Source organism: Dioscorea cayenensis, chromosome 4 (assembly GCF_009730915.1).
Source record: "Dioscorea cayenensis subsp. rotundata cultivar TDr96_F1 chromosome 4, TDr96_F1_v2_PseudoChromosome.rev07_lg8_w22 25.fasta, whole genome shotgun sequence".
Taxonomy (NCBI): Eukaryota; Viridiplantae; Streptophyta; class Magnoliopsida; order Dioscoreales; family Dioscoreaceae; genus Dioscorea; species Dioscorea cayenensis.
Genome location: NC_052474.1, coordinates 757,558 through 778,099, shown reverse-complemented (window position 1 = coordinate 778,099; position 20,542 = coordinate 757,558). Strand labels below are relative to the sequence as shown.

General features: G+C 38.4%; 1 protein-coding gene and 2 pseudogenes across 1 annotated transcript; 2 read left to right on the top strand and 1 right to left on the bottom strand.

Annotated features, from left to right (window-relative positions):
* Positions 1–612: 612 nt before the first annotated feature.
* On the top strand, positions 613–1,677 carry LOC120257979 (annotated as a pseudogene).
* Positions 1,678–11,976: 10,299 nt separating this feature from the next.
* Positions 11,977–13,488, bottom strand: LOC120258067 (annotated as a pseudogene).
* Positions 13,489–17,574: 4,086 nt separating this feature from the next.
* On the top strand, positions 17,575–20,515 carry LOC120258034 (carotenoid cleavage dioxygenase 7, chloroplastic-like). The gene is made up of 6 exons (XM_039265374.1): positions 17,575–18,369; positions 18,903–19,031; positions 19,292–19,423; positions 19,525–19,791; positions 19,866–20,272; positions 20,361–20,515. Exons 1-6 carry the CDS (start codon positions 17,598–17,600, stop codon positions 20,502–20,504), a joined length of 1,851 nt encoding a protein of 616 aa, XP_039121308.1. The 5' UTR covers positions 17,575–17,597; the 3' UTR covers positions 20,505–20,515.
* The last annotated feature ends 27 nt before the right edge of the window (positions 20,516–20,542 follow it).

Sequence of the window (20,542 nt, the reverse complement as noted above, 5' to 3'; positions counted from 1 at the left end):
ATAGGTAGGCAAGTAAGGTTAAAAATGCGATTGCTTCGTTCAAGCCAAAAATTCCAGATTATGGCTCTAGAACAAAGGTCCCCCAGGTTCCGACGAGAGGAAGTTAATCAGGGGATCCAAATGGTCCAAATATTAGATACTGAGGATGGGGAAGACTCAATATCAAGGTTTTGTCTGAAGAAGGACCAAATACACTCCGCGTATTTGCAATCAAGAAAAAGATGTTCCACTGTTTCCGAATTATTATGACAAAGAATGCATGTGTCGGTGGCATTAGGATTACAGCCTTTTTTGAATAGATTATCAAGAGTAAGAATTTTGTTTTCTCTGAACAACCAGCAGAATAAAGTGATTTTGCTTGGGGATTTGGATTTCCAGAAATGAGGATCTGGATTTTGTTTAATATATCAAAACTGTCACCATATGAGAAATCTCCAAAAACCATGCATGACCTATTCTATTGAAATTTTTCTTGCAGTCTTGCAGATGCCATCAACCAATTAATACATACTGAACATGGCAGTACAAATACAACCTGCCTAGTCAATTTACTGCAATGAGTACTGTTACTGAAGAGCAAGACTCTTCTGTACGTCTTATTCTTGTTTACAAATTAAGATATACACTCGATCTCCATTAATTACAACATATTGATCAATATAAATACACTCCATGCACCATCATTCACATTAATTCTTCATCTAATTAATTACCAATTAGTGAATAACAATGGCTCGCTGGTTCCTCTTCTTCATCTTCTTCTTCTGCATAAGCTCTTTTACAAGCTCTCATGCAAGAGATGGAAGCATTGCTATATACTGGGGCCAATATGATAAAGAAGGAACTCTGGCTCAAACATGCGCAACTGGAAACTATGCATTCATAAACATCAGTTTCCTCAACAAATTTGGCAATGGTCGGAAGCCAAACCTGGACCTCGCCGGCCACTGCAACACTGATGATTCCAACGGGTGCACCAGTCTCAACAAAGACATCAAATCATGCCAAGCCAAAAGGCATCAAAGTTATTCTCTCCATTGGAGGTGCATTAGGTGACTACTCTCTATCCTCCAAAAGAAGATGCAAGGCAAGTAGCTCTTTTATATCTTCAACAACTTCCTCTCCGGCAAGTCCTCCTCCGAAAGGCCTTTCGGTGATGCGGTGCTCGACGGTGTTGATTTTTGATATCGAACTTGGTGATGGTGATCACTAGTGATGATCTTGCAAGATCCTTATCGTCTTTCGGTGGTAGTAAAGGGAAACAAATCGAAGATAATCTTGACAGCGGCGCCACAATGCCCGTTCCCGGATAAGTTCGTCGGAAAAAGCACTGAGTGCCGGAGTGTTTGATAATGTTTGGGTGCAATTCTATAATAATCCACAGTGTCAGTTCAAGTCTGGTGGTAATAAGGGTTTTGGTGATGCATGGGAACAGTGGACTAGTGATCAGATCAATGCTAAGAAGATATTTCTTGGGTTGCCGGCGTCGCAGGAGGCCGCCGGGAGTGGGTTTGTTGAGGTGGAGGAGCTGACGTCGGAGGTGTTGCCGTTGATAAAGAAGTCAGGGAAGTATGGAGGAGTGATGCTGTGGTCTAAGTTTTATGATGATCAGACTGGTTATAGTTCAGCTATCAAGGAAGATGTTTAAACTAATTATTAATTATTCATGTCATGCGTGCATGACAGTCTTGAGATTGTTGACATTATGGTGGTTTTTAATAATAAAATGGATATATTAACCAAGTTTTTGTTAACTGTTGTTCGTTCTTAATCGAGAACCATGATCAGAAGTCTATATATATATATATATATATATTAACATATATATATATACTTGCAATTGCACTTGAAAATAAAGTACACTGGATAACTGTCATGCAATGCATGATACACACATATTATATAAACGGCTTTTAATTACAACCCACCCACCAACTCAATTAACACACATAATAAAGACAACTGACTCCTTTGACCTATTCAAACACCTTTGAACCATACTTACACTTCACACTAACTGCCAACCATACAGCTTCTAATCAACTTCAACATTAACAAGAAGTATATATAGAGTTAAAATATAATAAAAACAAGAACGTACTATTTGGATGTTAATTAAGGAAGACCCGTGTAAAATGAAAATGAAAATAAAAGGATGACCAGAAAAAAAGAAGAAGATAAATACAGAGGCTAATTAAGAGTACTAGCTAATAGTGGTAATTAAAATGAATAATTCTATCATTAAAGAGAAAAGAATAGAGACATCCAATGCCAAGTGAACTCCCTGCGGTTTCATTCTACACTGAAAAAAAGATATATTTGATTAATATTGCAGTAAGATTGAATGGAGTAGCAAAAGGGACATTAGAGCAGAGAGATCTTTTGCCACTACATCATACTCAGCTCCCACAATGATAGAGTTAGATATTTCATTTTTCTCTTCATTCATGAAGTCAATGGTTTGGTCCATCACATGATAGAGCTTATTTACATGTATTTCTCCAAATTCAACCCAGTCAAAAAGATATCGGTGCCAAATTAAAGCTGGTATCTGGCAACAGAGCAACATTAAAGGCTGCACTGCTTGAAGGGCTACCTTATGCCAAATTATTGATCATGTCTGACTATATATATTAATGTAATTGTAATTTATAAATGTCAAGGCCTTTCGATGTATCCATGACTACTTCAATTAATTAGTACTATCATCTGACATATATAAAAGCAAAGTTCCCAATTTTCATAGCTACTAATTAATTTAATGCTGTCGTAATTCACCACGTATTTTGTTGTTTTATACATGACTACCGTGCAATAAAAATTTATAATTAATGCCAATTAATATCAAGTGTAGTATATATAATGTCAATTCAGTCGGTCGCCGGTAGTTTCTTCAGTTTTGAACTCACTGGCAATTAACTTACATGCGCGGCCGCCAGACGCCAACAAACAACAGGCTCGCTTTCGTGGTCGTTAATCGAAAACAAATGAATGACAACAGGCTCCCTAACTAAGCTTCTCTTCGTTTCAGTTCAGGTCGTTCATGTTGCTGCGTGCGCGCGTCCGTGGCCCGTCAGGAATCCTGACTGGACCTCCAGTTGCTGTGACCATCGGTTGATCGGTGTGCTCGGTATGATTGACAGTTCATGCATTCGGCTGGACGGGCGTATCGCGGGCCTCCGGGCACGGTGGTGGGCCAGCGGATGCTGGCGGGATGTGCGCGGCCTGCTGCCGAGATCCCGTGCATGAGGTGGCGCGATGTCTATAAAGGACCAGCTGCTGCTGCTGCAACCGTACATGCCTGGTGTAACCAGGCAATGCCAGTTCGCGTTTTATGAGTGGTGTCGTAATGGCGCGAAACCAGGTGTGCGTCACGCGGTGGTGTCATGTTTCATGATCGGCGTTCAGATCTGACTTTGGCTGAGTTAAGGATGGTGACAGGGTCTCGCGGCCAGTCAGTGTGCTGACGTGTGCAATGACCTGACGGGCGGCGGCGCCGCGCGGGCTGAAACAGGGCGTCGTCGCTGGTCAGGTCGTCCGTCGGCGACGCCAGCCGCGTCAGATGCCGGTGCAATGACCAGGGTTTCGCAGATCATCGATCGACCATCAAGATGCGGTGCGCGGTGAAGGTGGCGGCCACCAGTGCTGGTGAGGGTGCTACTGGGGTAACAGGGCGTGGCAGCTCCCGGTGCCCGTACCAGACGCAGGGGTATGGTGACGCGGCTGTTGTGCGTTTGGGTCTGATTCTCAGCCTCCGATGCCAGCCTGATCTGATTCTGTGTTCCTGATGCTGGGCGGTGGACGTCTGTATCAACTGGGGCTGTTCTGGGTTTACTCGGCTGTGATGCTGCTGGAAGCTTCCGGTTGGGCCAACCTCAGGCCGCCGCTCAGGGTGACGGTGACCAGCCTGCTGTGAGGTCATGTGACCACACTGGTGGCTGCTTCAGCGGGCGTTGAGACTGCGCGTCTCTGTGCTGCGCCTGCTGCTCTGCTGTCGTGGTGGCACGGTGTTTTTTCTATCGCGAACTGGACCGTGTGGTGTCGAGCTTTCGCTGTCGAAAAAGAACGACGCTGTCGTTCTCCGGCGGTATAATTGGCTTGATCTCGGTGATTTCTTTTTATGCGAAGTTGATAAAGATTGTATGTTAATTATTAATAGGTGATAACAAAGGAGTATGTAAAATGAATACTGGAATGCAACAAACTAGATACATGAATAAAAAGTTAGAACATAAAAATTACTTAAGATGGATTTGTCGAGGTAAATATAAAACTAGATACATTTTGGAAAGTGAGCATCCAAGTGATCTATAAATGCTTGTATGTCTTTGGGTCGCAACAAAACCACCTGGAGGATTTGATGATGACAAAACAAAACTAGAAATTAACATTATTCTCAAAGCTCCAAATTTTGAAGTCAACCGAGCCAAGGAAAGATTTTCTCAAAGAGCACTGCTGAGACCTTGAAAATAGTTACCCACAAAAGGTGAATAAAGAGGAAAAGCTAGGCAGCAGATCATGAACGAACAAAAGAAAGGTTATGATGCTTCCTTCGTAAAAAGATCCGACTAAATTCTGGGGCTTCATTCAAAAGGAGAAAAGCAAAACCTTATCTCGCAAAAGACAAGGAAAAGCCTGGGACTAGAACTCAAAGCAAGATGTGTAAAATCTACCCAAAGACAATTTTTCCATAATGAGGGGTTTGTGATATAAGTGCCAGATGAGACCCCTAAATGTCAGTTAAAAGAATAACTTGAAGGACAGGTAAAGTATGACTAGTTAGAAGAACCTAATACACCACTGTTTTATCTAATAGAGCCTTGTCAAAATCTTATGGTTTAAGCATACCCCAACAAACCCTCTTAATTACAAAATTTGCACATGGAATTCCATACTTCAAGAAGAGATCACTAAGGACAATATCAGACCCCATGCTGAGACGTCTCTCATACCACTTCTTTTACATGAATGACCCAACTTGATAGACAAAAGTTGACATCCAATAAAAAGATCACTCTGGGCTCTTCGATCTACCACCGCTGACCGCTACAAAATTTCTATGAACGTAGGTTTAGCAAAGAAATAACACTACAAAATAAAGTGTATGAAAATTGTGTATCCTCTATTAATAAGTTTCACTTACATTAGTAATTTCCACACAACCACCTACCACGTGACACACCTATCCTTAATGCCGTATATCTTGAGTTTAATGAAATCCTTAGAATATGGATATACAAAAACAGAACCCATCAATGAAAAGGCAGAATAAATTAGATTGGTAAGTAATACTACTCCCAAACCCCCTAATATAAGAACTGATCCCAGAAATATTACAAGAATATCAGGGAAAAACTAAACTTTTCTTCCCCTGGTTCATTTTTTTTGCCCTCTGGCATCAAACAGGAAAACTAAACAATCGGCGCTAAATCAGTCGTAGGAATTGAAGCAGGGGATTATGATGGCTACTACCTTCACACATTCTGCCTACCAGTGTATCAAACAGGAAAACTAAAATGATCGGCAATTAAATCAGCCATAGGAATTGAAGCAGGGGAATATGATTACCTTAACATATTCTGCCTACTATACCATCAAACTAAACCATCAAAATAATTAAAAAGATGCCTGGACCTATAAACCCAAGAAATAAATGGCCATAATGAAGGTAAGAGCCAAAGCTTTCCAATAAGAAAACATAAATAGAAAAATTTAAGCTTTATTTAAGTTGCTCCCTCCTTTGAAGGCCGAAAATAGTACCCTGATAATATTACGTGATGTTAGAATTGAAAGTATTTAAGAGAAAATGTTGAGGCTGTAAAAGAGAGCGACATCAACAACCACTTACACATAGATTTTTCAGCACCATGGATTGAAGCATACTTCTAATTGACCCATTTCCCTCTGAGCGATGGGATCCATCTTGGTAACCAATTCGTGGCATATGAATAGATGCTTTAGTAAATTGGACAGAACAAGAGAAAAATCAACACGGGAATGAATAAACATCCATGTAAAATTATTTGCTTGGGTTTTCTGAAAATGAAGCATGGAATAACAAAATAATAAAGGCCATAGGGCTCATATAGATGCAATCCTTGCACTGAGCAGACTAATGGTGCTATGTATTGCAAATGGATGTAGCCAATTCGAACATAACCTTCTAAAAATAAATTTGACACTCACTTCTTTGCCTATGTGAGCGATCCGAGGTGACCATGGTGAGGCAAGGAGATGTGGCAGGAGATATTCAGTTTTCATGCAAACTACACTACGTCACTGACCACTGAGACATCAAAGTCCAGTTTTAGTCAAAATCACCATAATGCTCTGTCTCTGTTTCATATTCCATCTCCAGACCCCAAAACTAGTGATGCCTGTGCACAATTAGGAGAATGGAAATAGTGTATTTGGTTTCGTGAGTAGATGACCAGATACTCGGACACACAGTGTAAACATGGCTACAAAGCTAAAATTGATGACATGCTGCATCCATATTAAAATTTTTAAGCATTGCGGCATGCGAAACTCATACACGGATGCATACATGTTTTGCAGCATAAATGATTTACTTATCCCAATTTTCATAAGCCTTTGTGGTTTAAGTGTCACAAAGGATCCAGCATATGAAGATGAGATCACTTGGATTGTAAGCGTGACTATGATACAAGATTTGGTTTACAACGAATACAGGTAGAGGCGAATACGGTTGTTGAGCAGCCGTAAGGATGCCTTAGCTGCATGTCGTTCTAAATCAGGCATTGAGATGTTGCTTCGTGGACTTTCAGGTCTAAGTTATATGATTAGACAACAGCTAAGGCCACCAACAAAGGAACAGCTGTGGTTGTGTTTACATGCCATCCAAACCTAATCAAGACAAAACAAAAATTAGAAACTCTGATTGGAACTCCGCTGCATTTGGTTACGATTCGTCACATAAAATGAAAACATAAAAGTATGAGATAGCATCAACACTGAGTGAAAGAAGAAATGAGATTGAAGAGACCTGGTCAAAATAGATCAAGTAGAAGATCACCCATATGCAGATCACCGCTCTCGAAGAAGCGGCTGATGGGCATCGGGATGCTTGAAGAAAAGATTAGCAAAGCGCATCAAACATCCCTCCTCGACATTTCCAGTGTACATACACAACGGTGATGAGAGAGTTCAAGGCATCCACATCAGTGTATGCAACAGAGAAGAAAACTATGTTGGAAGAACCGGAACAAATATAAAAATAAAATACATAAAGGGGGCAGGAGCTCAAAAGCTCAAGGGAAAACAAAGAGATTTGGGAAATGGGATTTTGGCCATGCACTTCCAGAACAATGCATTTTCCCAAACTTCATAATAGAAATTGCCTAAATATTATGGCAGGCTCCAGCGAGCAAATAGCTCGATGGCTTGGTACGAAATCTCCATACACAAATTAGGACAGATCCTGAGTCAGCACAATTTGATGCATCACCCATATGATTCAGGATCTGACGGCTGTGTGGCTGCAACCACAGAGGCGCCTCACTTTGCCAACTCTGCTGCTCTTTTGTTGGAGCTTCACGGAGTTGAATTGTGTTTCATCAAAACATTCTTCTCTCTTTCCTAGGGATAAAGCGAAAGCTTCAATGGATTGTGAAGCACCTACTGAAAACTACTCAACCCAAGATGAATATGCTGCCTCATCAAATGCAGGTCAAACTTGGCGGAATCAGAAACACTTCTCATAGAGTTCATTGCTCGAACAAATTAGCGTTGTTAGGAACCTCACTCCTGGGATGTCTCATGCTGCATTTCCAATAGCCTTATGATAACCGTCGCATTCAAGTCGGCAGCCTTTCTTTCACTCAGAGTTTCAGCAGTAACATCAATGGGATCAAACGCCATCGCAACCCAACTTAATGAGAGTGCGCATGTCGGCAGCCTCACCAACAAAGTTTTCCTCCTTTCTACTGAGTATCATCGCTGGCCAACCACATTGTTGCTGAGATTCGAGATTTTCTTTCCTACTCTCCTCATGATGACCTAAGGCGAAAATAATTAGATTTCTGATTTCCAAGAAAGATAATGTAACTAATTAAATTCATCTAACATTGCCCCTTGCACCTGCTGCTCCTGAGCCTCCTCAATTCGGTGTTCTAGCAACCAGATTTATGGATAATACATGACGATTCGATGCGACTAGTCTGATCGCGGCTCGCTGTGGGGCCTGCTTGTCAACTTGGATTTAATCTTGCTCCCTGCAAAATATAGCCTACGTCTGTAGCGCCTGTCATTAACAAACAGCGAAGTAGCTAAGTAAATGATGATGTTTGTGCAAATTAATATAGATATTAACATAATGAAGGTTCTGTTTAGAAATTCTTGCGGTAAGAAGAATTTCAGAACAAAGAGTGATTTATAGCATCTATTCTTGTGGACCTAACAGCCAAATAATTTGGGATTTTTAAGAAAATAAGATATCAAATTTAATACTCAGACTAATTGCACGTTGACTTAGCCTGTATGCAATAATCTATCAAAATGATGTCCTTAGGCATGCTAATTGAGCGTTGTAGCTATTGTGCAGATTGAGACAACAGAAAACCTATCAATAAAAAGATGTCAGTACTTAAATATTCAAATCAAAAACATTCCCATTCGGTAACAGTATTTGCTTCATGCAAAATGATCTAGTAGTCTTTCTAGTTAAAGCAAATAGCACTGAGTTTTTCAAAGTTGGTAAAACTATCTGCCTTTGCATTACTTGTCATACATCAATTTCTGCATATTATGTAACCAAGGCAATGGCGGAGTGCACCGAACTTTAGGAAATATAAACGAGGTATTCATCAGCCAGCAACTCAAACTTGAAAACAATGGAGAAACTATCACAAAAGAATGGATTTCCAAAATCACCTGTACTATGCTTTTCATTATGGCCAAAACGAGCAAAAATCTAGAAACCCTGACCTTGAAACCAAAAATAATTTTGGTTTTTCCCTTCATAAGTGAACTAAGCAAGCTCCTGAGTTCTAACCACAAACAAATTAAAAAGCCCCTATTTATATACAATAAATATAAAATCATTCGAAAAATGAAAAGAAATAAATGTTACAGTTTTATGTAGCATGATTCTACATTGAGTTCTCCAGAACTCCACAGTGTCTGCAACAACAAGATTAAGACTAACACCTCCAGCTCTAGTTGAAATCATAAAAACAAAGTGTTCATCATTGTGAATCTGCCTTGGAGTTTAACAGGGCCTTCAGGTGTTTGAGGCTGAAACTCCCTTATTCGGCAGCGCTTCTTCATGCGCTTTAGAACCATCAAAGTGCGCTCGTGGTATACTTGCGCAATTCTAGAAATCCTGCCCGGATCACAGAACACATCATCAAAAAGTTGGTAATGGTAGAAACTGTAACTATCAGACTTGTCTTTGAACCCAAGTGAAGAATAGCAAAAGACAAGGACCTGTAGAATATCAGCGTATGGGTCATCTGAGCAAAATAACAGAACCACGATGCCCTTCCAGCGCGCAATCTCTCAAGTAGCTGAAATTCCAAAACAATGGCTTTCAGCTCGCCTAATGATTGAAATGCTCCAAACATGTGGAGTTATAAGCAATAATGACCAGGACTTTTCCATGATAAAAATTGAGGCGCTGAAAAGCTGAGCTTGTGCATTCAGATATGAGTCCTCACTTCATTTTCGATTCCTCAATTGATAAGAGTAAAAAGTATTTTGGTTATAGACACTTAACTTCAACGGGCATTATCATTTTATTTCAATATTACCAGGAATCAAGTGCTCTCCTTCTTCATATGGCTCGAGGTTCAATACCCAATGAACAAGTAGGGATGCTACAGCTTTTTCGTGAGTTGTACTACCTGAGGCATAATTTAAAAGTAGGAAATTAAATGCCAAGTTACATAAAATTTACTATACATGCAGTTTTCTACATCGATCTAGCATCATTTATCATTCCATAGCATTTAGGCCATTAAAGACCGAAATGAGACAATGGGAAACTAGCTTGTGGAAGAAAAGGAGCATATAATTACAATCAAAAACTATGAACAAGAAGTTAGAGTTTTCGCATAAAATTCAAGTATAAATCATTTAAATTATGGAAAAAGGAAATATAAAGTGCAACCAAATTTGAACAAGAAGGCAGAGGTGTAACACATAGATGAGTATCCATCAGTTATTTTCATGCCCGACAAGTTTTGAGCTTTCTGATAATTAATATGTGGATGACATAAAATGCAATTTTGGTCAACGCTGCATATTGTTTAAGAACTAAAGTTCACAGTTTAGCCCTGATGGTAAAAATCAAAGAAACAGTAACAGCAAGTTGATTGGGACTCTGTAAAAGCACTTGGTTAACAGATTAAAGGGATCCTAAAACATTATGTGCCAAAGAGAAAAGGCTCAAACAAACAAAAGAAAAACTCAATTAGACTTTATTTGATCCAACAATCAGAACTATCTCTAACATAGCAATTAATCTGGACAATATATTAGATAAGACATTATATGCATTAATGATGAGGAAAACTTAAAACATAGCTAAAAAGAGAAGTTGAAAAATTGAACAACAATATTCTGTAAAGATTGATGGCTGGGAGCTCGGATGAAAATGCAAAGAAGTGTGGAAGTTCCTCCTCAAATATCGACATGTAGACCTTCTTTTTGCAGTGGTACTAATGGCACCATCCTACATACCACAATATGGCAAACATACTAACATCAATACTCAAATAAAGAAAAGCAGCAGCTTCTGAAGATTTCTATAAACAGAAGAGTTCAGTTAAATATTCAAATGCATAACAGTTGAGAATCTAACATTGTAATCTCAGTAAGGGAGGCAACATCAGGGTTCCACTCTCAACAAGCTGCCTCTTTAGTTCTCCTCAGCATGAATGCTCTTAGTATATGTTTCAGATTTTTGAACTGTTTCTCAACTCCATCACGCATCATAACTCTCATCAGTATTAAAAATTCAAAACAAGATAATCATATAATCTGGAATGTCTCTTTTATATGAAACAAAATATGTAAATGTGAACGATAATGAGGAAGTCCAACAAGAAAAATCTTCAATAGATCGAGTGCCAGGAAGGAGTTCAATCAACATTCATAACATTATGGACAAGAATACCAGACTCCCATTAACAGCTAAAACCAAAAATAGCAAAGGCCAACAACATGAATAACCGGGCAAGACCAACTATATGAACCTTAGATTTTCTATACAAAAAGAAAAACAATAAGATGCAAAAACAGACAAAAGCACAAAAGAAGTGAAAGGTGCATGTTTCATATATGAAAATGATCAAGTTGGCTTTCTCCTGATACATACAAGTTTTCCAATAAACGCAGCTGAGAAATAGGTGCCTCATGACCACATCTTTATGTGGCAAGTTACAAAGAGGAACATAGACATTTCAAGGGTAAAATTTATGAAAAGACAAGTTATGGTGTTAAGGAAATGGTTTCCTTGTCAAGAACAAAGATGACATGTCATAAAATGACAAATTTAGTAAATATGTACCAAACAAATTTCCATATCAAAAAGGTCTTTCATGCCTAGATTTGTGAAGTCAAGAACAGAAATTTAATCAAGGAAAAAGTATATGGTGTTAGGAAGTGGGTTTTCCTTGTCAAGAGAAGAAAACCAATGACATGACAAAAAGACTGAATATGCACCAAGCACTATCCAAGTTAAACAAAGTCCTTTCATGCCTAGATTTGAGAATGTCAAGCCCTGTAATTCAGCGGAAGGACAGCCCCTTTCAATCTTCATCCTGCATATCTTATCTCAGCTCCATCACGAAACCACAAGCACCATGATAGTTAGCAAACTATATGTTGCATATGATCAGTTGCAAACCTTGTTCAAAAACAGTTAAAGGTTTTCAAATGTAACACCTTGCCATGAATGCAAAAATTCATTTTGATGTGGTAGTAATTATTAATCCTTGAAGGCAAGAAAAACCATCACACACTTAAGTAACCTGTTGATGAACTTCTATCTTCATAAAATGTAGAAGTGAACTGCTCCAATGTTCCAAAAACAGCGGGCATACAAAAGTGCATCAAAGCCCATAGCTCAGTAAGATTATTTTTGAATAGGGAGTTCCTGTCATCAATAAGCGCCTTGGCATGATGAAATTTTGTTGAAGTACTTTATATAAAACCTGCAAAAAGAAGTTAAGTATAAGTGATTTACTCTTATATGGACTTGAAACAGCAAAATTGATACCAAGTTCTGCACCAAAGGGTGGTTCTAAGTTACGCAAGTGTGATAAATGATATGTTGTCAAAAGTTCACAGAAAATGCTTTTTGACAATCAAAACAATTAATTGATCACAAAATATTTGCAGAACAGAAAAAACAGATTATTGACACAAATCACTTTTTAAAAGCGTACAATCTCAAAATGCATCACCACTTTCAGTGACACATTTAAGCAGGCACGAGAAAATGGAACTGAAGCTCAAATCTTACGCTAGAAGGGTTTTTCAGGCGCTGAGCCTCATCAATTACTGCATAATGCCAAGGAATTTGAGAAAGAAAATCCTGATCGAGCAGTGCAACGTCATAAGTGGTGAGTAACACATCAAAAGGCAACTCCGTTTGTCCCTGTTAATGACAGGAGGAAACAAGAATACCATATGAAGGCAAAATCTTTGCATATCTTATTAGTTAACCAACAAAAGCAAGCAAACCAACAACAACAAGAATTAGAAAATGACTAACATTGATTGATGGAGGTTGCTTCTGCACATGCTCATGCATCATCCTCCTAAGATCACGCCGGCGTTCTTTGTCACCCAAGTACCTAAGTACCCCTAAAAATCCAGGCAAAACTTGGCAAAATTCCGACATCCAACTATCCGTGACACTCAGAGGACACAACACCACTGGAAAAAACAAAAAGACAGGCAGGGTAAAATAGCTACCAAGAAATTCTAAAGCTCATCGGAGATAAACCAAGACTCACAGAACGGCCCCGTTGAGATGCCATTGACCTTCAGATAGCTCAACAAAGACATCGCCTGTAGAGTCTTTCCAAGTCCCATCTGCGATTAAACCAAGAAAATTATCAAGAAATAGAAATCGGATCATGCCTAATACTGGAGTTCTCCAAAGCAAACCCCAGCCCCACCTCATCACCTGCGAGAAAGGCAATATCACAAGAAGAAATCATCTAGAGAGCGAGATGCAGAGAAGGTTTGGGATCAGAGAGCACACCAAGAAGGACGTTGACGCCGAGATGGTACCTACGGAGGGAGCCATGAAACGCCTTCGAGCTGGTGAGATTTGAGACTAGCAGTGACGCCGAGGTGCGCCGGGTCCAAGAAAGGGAGTTCCTTGTTCCCGTTGATCACTCTGGAGGACGATCTCAGCGGCAGCGAGGAGACGCCAGGGGTACTCCATCTCCGTCATTGCGAGCTCGGCCATTGCTGAGCTGCGAGAGCACCGGTGGGTTTGTTGCCTTCTTCGGATTCTACTCGTTTTTAGTAATTTAGTAGCAGTACTTGTTAAGGATCAGAAGTGCTTAATTTATTAAAAAATAATTTTGGGTTTTTCAAAAAGCTAATCCAAATCCATTGACAAGTTACTTTTTTAATATATATATATACACACAAATTAAATTCTGAAAAATTAAATATAAACTATAATAATAATCCAAAACGTGACTTCAACATGAGGAAAACAAGAACAAATAAAATCGAGATATAAAATAAAATAAATAAAATAACTGACCGAATTAAAGGGTAGTCACTAGGGATGGAGTACACATTGACACTATCCACACAAAAGCACACAAAAATAATAATAAATAAATAAAAATAATAAAACAACTGATAAAATGAAATCCACCCTCTAATATCCAACGTCTTAGTTATATCATTATTTCATATTAAAACTCCCATAAAATGAATATCTATGTAATGTCTTTCACAATTTAAAATATAGAATAATATCAAAATGGCAAATAAAAAAACTAAGAGCATCTTTCAAAATAAAATTATAAAATTAAATAATTATTGGAATATTACTCTTTTTAAAACGTTTATAAAAAATAACATTCTACCTCATGATTAAGCTATGTGACCTCTAAATTATTTTATCACCCTTTCTATTTGATTTGTATTAATCTGGTCAAATAAAATTTTATATTATTGTGTTGAATATTATCACTGCAAAACAATATTTCATATTAATAAACTCAATTTTTATCAAAGTACAATTCAAATAAGCTTGGACCATTTGTCTGTCGAGAATTACCTTTTTCTACTTCATTATCACATCCAGGAGCGACTGAACTTACTGAAAAATATGTGGAGTTAATTGTATCACTAGTTAATTGTGTAAAATTTTTCACCTCAACGGTCAAGTCATCATGTATGCAGGAGACATTGTCTTCAGTGTCCACAAGGCGTGCTGAACAGGCATTTTGAAAAGCTGATCCAGTGTGACCTCCGTCTAAACGCATTGAGTCAAGAGCAAGAGATCATCTTGGAAACCCCGTATTTTGAACCTCATTCCCGTGTTTTCAATAATCCAGATGATAGCAAGCCTTATGCTTTTGATAGTACAAAAGATGACCTCAACACCCGCTTCTCAGGGATTCCTTGGAACCAGGACATCATGTAATAGCAAATCCACATCATATTCAAAAAAACTCTTTTAAAAACTAAAAATTGATAAATCACTTCAATTAAAACTAAAAATACAACAAACACCACCAATACTAGTGAAAAAAACAAAAAGATGAGCAACAAAAAACACCATTAGTTGTGGTACAACTACTACAACATAACACAAAATAGAGGAAAAATAAGCTTCCTCTAAGGCAACTCCAAAAATCGCGCTAGCATGTGCTCTATTCTTGATTCTAATTTTTATGTTAGAACCCCATGAAACCTCCTCCACGAGAGTCCTAAGAACCCCGAGGCTTCACCGAATGGAAGAAATGGAGTCTTCCAACTTCACTTTGGACCCCTTTGTCGTTGTTGATAACCAAGACAAAAGCATATGATTAATCTTCTAAATAAAGAACATGTGCTAGCACAATATTAACATTAAATATCTGATCATTTCATGCAGTTCAAAATATCTGCATAAAGGGTCTTAAGACTAAATCCCACATGTCCCTACTTGATGACCTCACTAATGACCTCCAAGATCCCCGTACATGTCGCATAAAAAGTAGGCGGGTCGGTAGTCAGTAGAAGACTACATGAAGTAGTCTCACACTTGTTTGACAAAAGAACACCTGGATGAACAAATGGTCAACGATTCATAGTCGAGTGGCATAACACGCATGTTGTTGTTGGAAGCTAATTACATCATTTTTTTACAAGATTATCTAGATAGAAGATTTTGTCTTTCCACACTAATCACCTAAATATGTTGATTTTCTTTGGGCAAGTATTACGACGTAAAAAAACCTGAAAGAACCGAAAGCAATCGCAAAACCTCTATCATTTAAAAAGTTATAGAATGACTTTTTATCGAAAATGTACCATTCTCTATGAGCATCAATCTGCTTTTAATCTCTCAATTCACCGATCGGTGCCCTCGATCGATTTCTATAATACGTAATATCCAAGTTCTCCATGAAGGGAGCCTCCTCCAGATAGGTAGCTGAGGTCTCATCATCGTGCCATTAGGTCATTGATTAGCTAAGAATTCCTCAAGCCACATGTACATGTGCGCTCTTCCATTGGGCCATAAATCTTTATAGAAAAAAGTATCCCCACATGTATTTATACTTTACAAGATGTAACTTTTTAAGACCATCAGACAATTAAATACCTTTTTCCAAAAGAATGATACCTATTTATCTAGTGAACATGTTCTAATGAGACAAACCGTAATTAAATTGGACGACGATGATGCCCCTATAAAAACTTTTAACATAAAAACACTTCCCTGTCTTATTTCCAAATCAAATATCGCATTCTAGATAAAACACTATATTCCTAAAACTAGTTTGATGCAATAAATTTATGTCAACATAATTATTTAATATAAAAAATCACCAACCCCTGGCAATTCCACCAAAGACAGATTCCACAAAAAGATAACTTTTAAAAACCATAAAAAAAGGTCAATTTTTAGATCAAAGAAGAAGTCCTTTTTCAGGCAATACAAAGAGGAGATTCATTATACACAGATGAATTAATTACTCCTAACCTAGTGAGTTATTGAATAAATTTTTAATTTATTATTTTTGACTTAAATTATACACTGCTCAGAATTTATTATGCGGTCCCACTGATCGATCAAATATGCTAACTTTGGAATTTCTGTCGGTACATGAGCAAATTATTTGTGATATTATATTAAATAAAAAATTCATAAATTCTTTCGATAAACTGCACTTGACAAAAACTCATCCATTTTTTTTATAAAATAGATAAAATATAAATTTATTAGAAAAAAAACTCACCCCATTTTAACATATATCCTAAAATTAATTGAATTTCAAAATAACATTTTTATTAATTCATTATTTTAAAATTTAATTATTATTTAAAAAAATTGTCATTATAGTTTTTCTAACACATTTTCTCTTGCTGGTTGTGAGCTCACCCCGGGTGACTAGGTTTAGTCACACCACAAGTTTGTTATATCTGAAGTAAAAAAAAAATTACAAAGAAAGATGAAAATATTGTATGTCCTGTAGAAGAATCAATACCAAATTACTATGGTGATGGCCTAGTACTGTAATGTGGGAGGGGGGGTGGGGGTGATGTACACCAACATAAAAGAAGGGGGTAAATTTTTGAAAGATAAAAATTAAATTTATGGGGAATGTATCAGGTATTTCCGTATTTGTTTTAAAAAAATAGGAATTTTTTTGGAGGGTGGTTGAAAAATTTGAAATCAGTCAAGAATTTGGACTTTTTTGGAATTCTCAGGTCATTTCCCTTGTTAATTAAACAAAGAAAGTATCAAGAAAAAGATAGTACCCCCTTGCATAGGACTCCACCATTTAAAGATAAATCCTCAAATGTCCAAAGTTTCATCATAAGTTTGTCATTTCCCCGGCAAGCATCCCACCGAAGGCCCAATGTGGCATCAAAAGTTCTTTTTTTTTAAAAAAAAATTTTATTTTAAAAAAAACTTATATAAAAAAGGTCAAAGTGGCATGTAAGCGGTGATGGTTAATGATTTCCTAAAAATTTATTAATAATAATTTAAATAATATTTTTTTAAAAAAAATATATCTTTTCTAATAAAATTAATAATATACAGTACAAGATCAAGAGATTTAAATCGCAAACTTGACCAGTGATGTGTAGCATTAAACGATAACCAATAATCTTTATAATATCTTATTAATATATATTAAGATTTTTGGAGATTAGAACCAAATATATATTAAGATTTTTGGAGTTTGAAAAAAAAAAAATGTATAACGATTTTTTGAAGATTTAAAAAAAAAAAAAGATTTATTATGCAATAACAATGACAGTGGCAATCTCGTAATAAAGTAACTATTAATGTCCCATCTCAGAAGAAGAAGAAAATCCTATATAAGCAGCTCAAGATGCTCGTCTCTCTAACGGCCAGGTCCTTTGCCAGATACCACCAAATCATGCAATCCGTTTCCCTCCCTCTCTCTCTCGCGTTTCCCACCCTTGCTCCGGCGACGAAGCATCTCACCGCCATCGCCGGATCCTCCCGATTCCATCCTTCAGCTGCGGTCTCCTATGGTGCTACCTCATCCTCCCCCTTTCTCCGGCCAGAACCCTCGGGCGAATCGGCGGAGGAGGCGTATTGGGATTACCAGTTCCTCTTCGCATCCCAACGATCAGAGTCTCCAAATCCGATCCTCCTCCGAATCGTCGAGGGTTCAGTACCCGCTGACCTTCCCCGGGGGATCTACTACCTTATCGGCCCCGGTCTCCTCTCCGACGATCAGGGGTCCAGCATCAACCCTCTTGATGGGCATGGTTACCTCCGTGCCTTTGATTTCTCCGGCGGGGATTCGGTTTGGTACTCGGCCAAGTACGTGGAGACGGAGGCGCATAGAGAAGAGAGAGATGGGGAAACGGGGCGGTGGCGTTTCACTCACCGGGGAACGTTCTCGGTGCTGAGAAAGGGGAAACGGGTGGGAAACTTGAAGGTGATGAAGAACGTCGCGAATACTTGCGTGGTGAGGTGGGGTGGACGGTTGCTGTGTCTCTGGGAAGGCGGTGATCCATACGAGATTGATCCCAAGACACTTAGGACTATCGGCACCGTTGATTTGATCCGAGATCCTGATCCCAAGGCAGGGGATCATCGATCATGGCCCGGTGAATGGAGAGATTTCCGGGACTTTGGAATCAACGTCGCAGCCCAGCTCCTGAAACCCATTCTTCGTGGTGAGTACTTTCAGCTTCCTTCCTTCACTGTGCTTTTAAGAAAAAAAAAATATATATATATATATATTAAATATCCTCAAGTATATATAATAACAAAAAAGCAATAATAATAATTTATGTGTTTTTTCCATGGGATTTAGTTCATTCATGGTAAAAATATAGATACGTTGAAAGATCATTTTTGTTGCATATTTTTTAGATGGATAAAATTTATATACCAAAATTTTGTACTGGGTTTTTATCATGTGTTACACCTCCAGCTCATAGAGGGAGGGAGGGTAAAGGCATAGATGTGTTGAAAGATCGCTTTTGCACGTTTATGACATGACTTATCTATATTTTGTGTAAAAAAAAACAGAAAAAAAAAATTGTTCATCAGTCATGCCTTGGGCATTAGAGTGTGCATATATAAATATATATTAGGGTTTAAATCTATATATTTTGAGGTTTGTCTAGCTAGCTAGCTGTGGCAAACACAAGAAAAACAAGGCTTTGAGTAAGAAATAATTAAAGAGATGTTGTTTTGGTGGTAGGGGTGTTCAAGATGCCACCAAAGAGGCTATTGTCCCACTATAAGATAGATGGGGAGAGAAAGAGGCTCATAGTGCTCGCCTGCAGCACCGAGGACATGCTACTCCCCAGGTCCAACTTCACCTTCTACGGTATATATTTCTCACACATCACTTAATGGCGAGCATCTTTGTAGCTTTGCTTCTTGTCTCCAAGTTTATAAACATTGGACGCCATTTACGCTTAAGTAGTCAACCAACCAATGAGAGTTGGCAAGTGTTTGTGCCTTGGTGGACCACCTTGCATGCATTTTATTTTAATATTGCACCACTTGCATATTCGATCTATTCTATCACGTCTTGAATAATTTCTTTATATATATATATATATATATAAATATGGGTGAATAAAGAGTTCGATGGTGATTTTGAGCTGAAACAAAGGAAGGAGTTTATTGCGGAAGACCATCTCCTAATACATGACTGGGGCTTTACTGATAGTTACTATGTCCTTATGGGCAACCGTATCAAGCTTGACATGCCTGGTATTTTACTATCTTTGTATATTATATTATTATTAGGAAGTCTACACTTCAATTCATCATCACAAACACTGAGATGGAGCCTATTTCATGTGCACTACAAGGGTCTCTTGTAGCAGCATCAGGCATGGCACCTATGGTGTCAGCGCTGGCGCCTAACACCCGGCACAACTCAACGCCTATATACTTGCTACCACGGTTCTCTGCTGACCAGCAAAGAGATTGGAGGGTGCCTATAGAAGCTCCAGGACAGCTCTGGTCAACTCATTTCAGCAACTCATTTGAGGAACAAGGAAGCCATGGTGGGCTTGTGGTTCAGCTCCAGGCTGCTGTTTGCTCATACCAATGGATCAACTTCCCTAAAATGTTTGGTGATTCACTTTTCCTTACTCAGTACGATCTATGATGTTTTATCAGATGTTATATATACCGAGAATTCATGCAGGGTATGATTGGAGAAGTAGCAGGCTTGACCCTGCTTACATGAATGCCACACAAGGAAAGGAGGCAATGTTATCTCACCTGGTCAATGTAAAAATTAAACTTGACGTAGGAGGAGCATGCAAAGAATGCTCTGTAGATGAGCCATCAAAGCATTGGAGACAATCAGCCGACTTCCCGGTGATCAATCCAACCTTTGCCGGGAAGAAGAACAGCTATGTTTATGCGGCGACATGTTCAGGGTCTCGCCAGTTTTTACCTCACTTTCCTTTTGACACTGTGGTGAAGTTGAATTGCCAGGATGGTTCAGTGTCTTCATGGTGGGCTGGGAGTAGAAGGTTCATTGGGGAACCAACGTTTGTCCCCAGAGGCAGCACTGAAGAAGATGATGGTTATATTCTAGTAGCAGAGGTTAGATGATCAGCATACAAATTCTGATGATTTCTTAATTATTCTTCTTTGATACTGTTTTCCAATTGATCTTTTTACCTGTGAGCAGTATGAAGTCTCTAAGCAGATGTGTTACCTGGTGATATTGGATGCTAAGAGGATAGGAAAAGCAGATGCGGTTAAGGCAAAGTTGGAAGTTCCCAGCTTCTTGCGCTTCCCTTTAGGCTTCCATGGGTTCTGGGCAAACACTTGATATGTATATGTATACATATATATATATATATATATTAT

Bases quoted from the DNA above. Each gene is read 5' to 3' on its own strand.
- LOC120258034 (XM_039265374.1), top strand. From the start codon at position 17,598: ATGCAATCCGTTTCCCTCCCTCTCTCTCTCGCGTTTCCCACCCTTGCT. The intron at 19,424-19,524 runs GTATTTTACTAT...GTGCACTACAAG, and splicing joins TATCAAGCTTGACATGCCTG to GGTCTCTTGTAGCAGCATCA. The intron at 20,273-20,360 runs GTTAGATGATCA...ACCTGTGAGCAG, and splicing joins GTTATATTCTAGTAGCAGAG to TATGAAGTCTCTAAGCAGAT.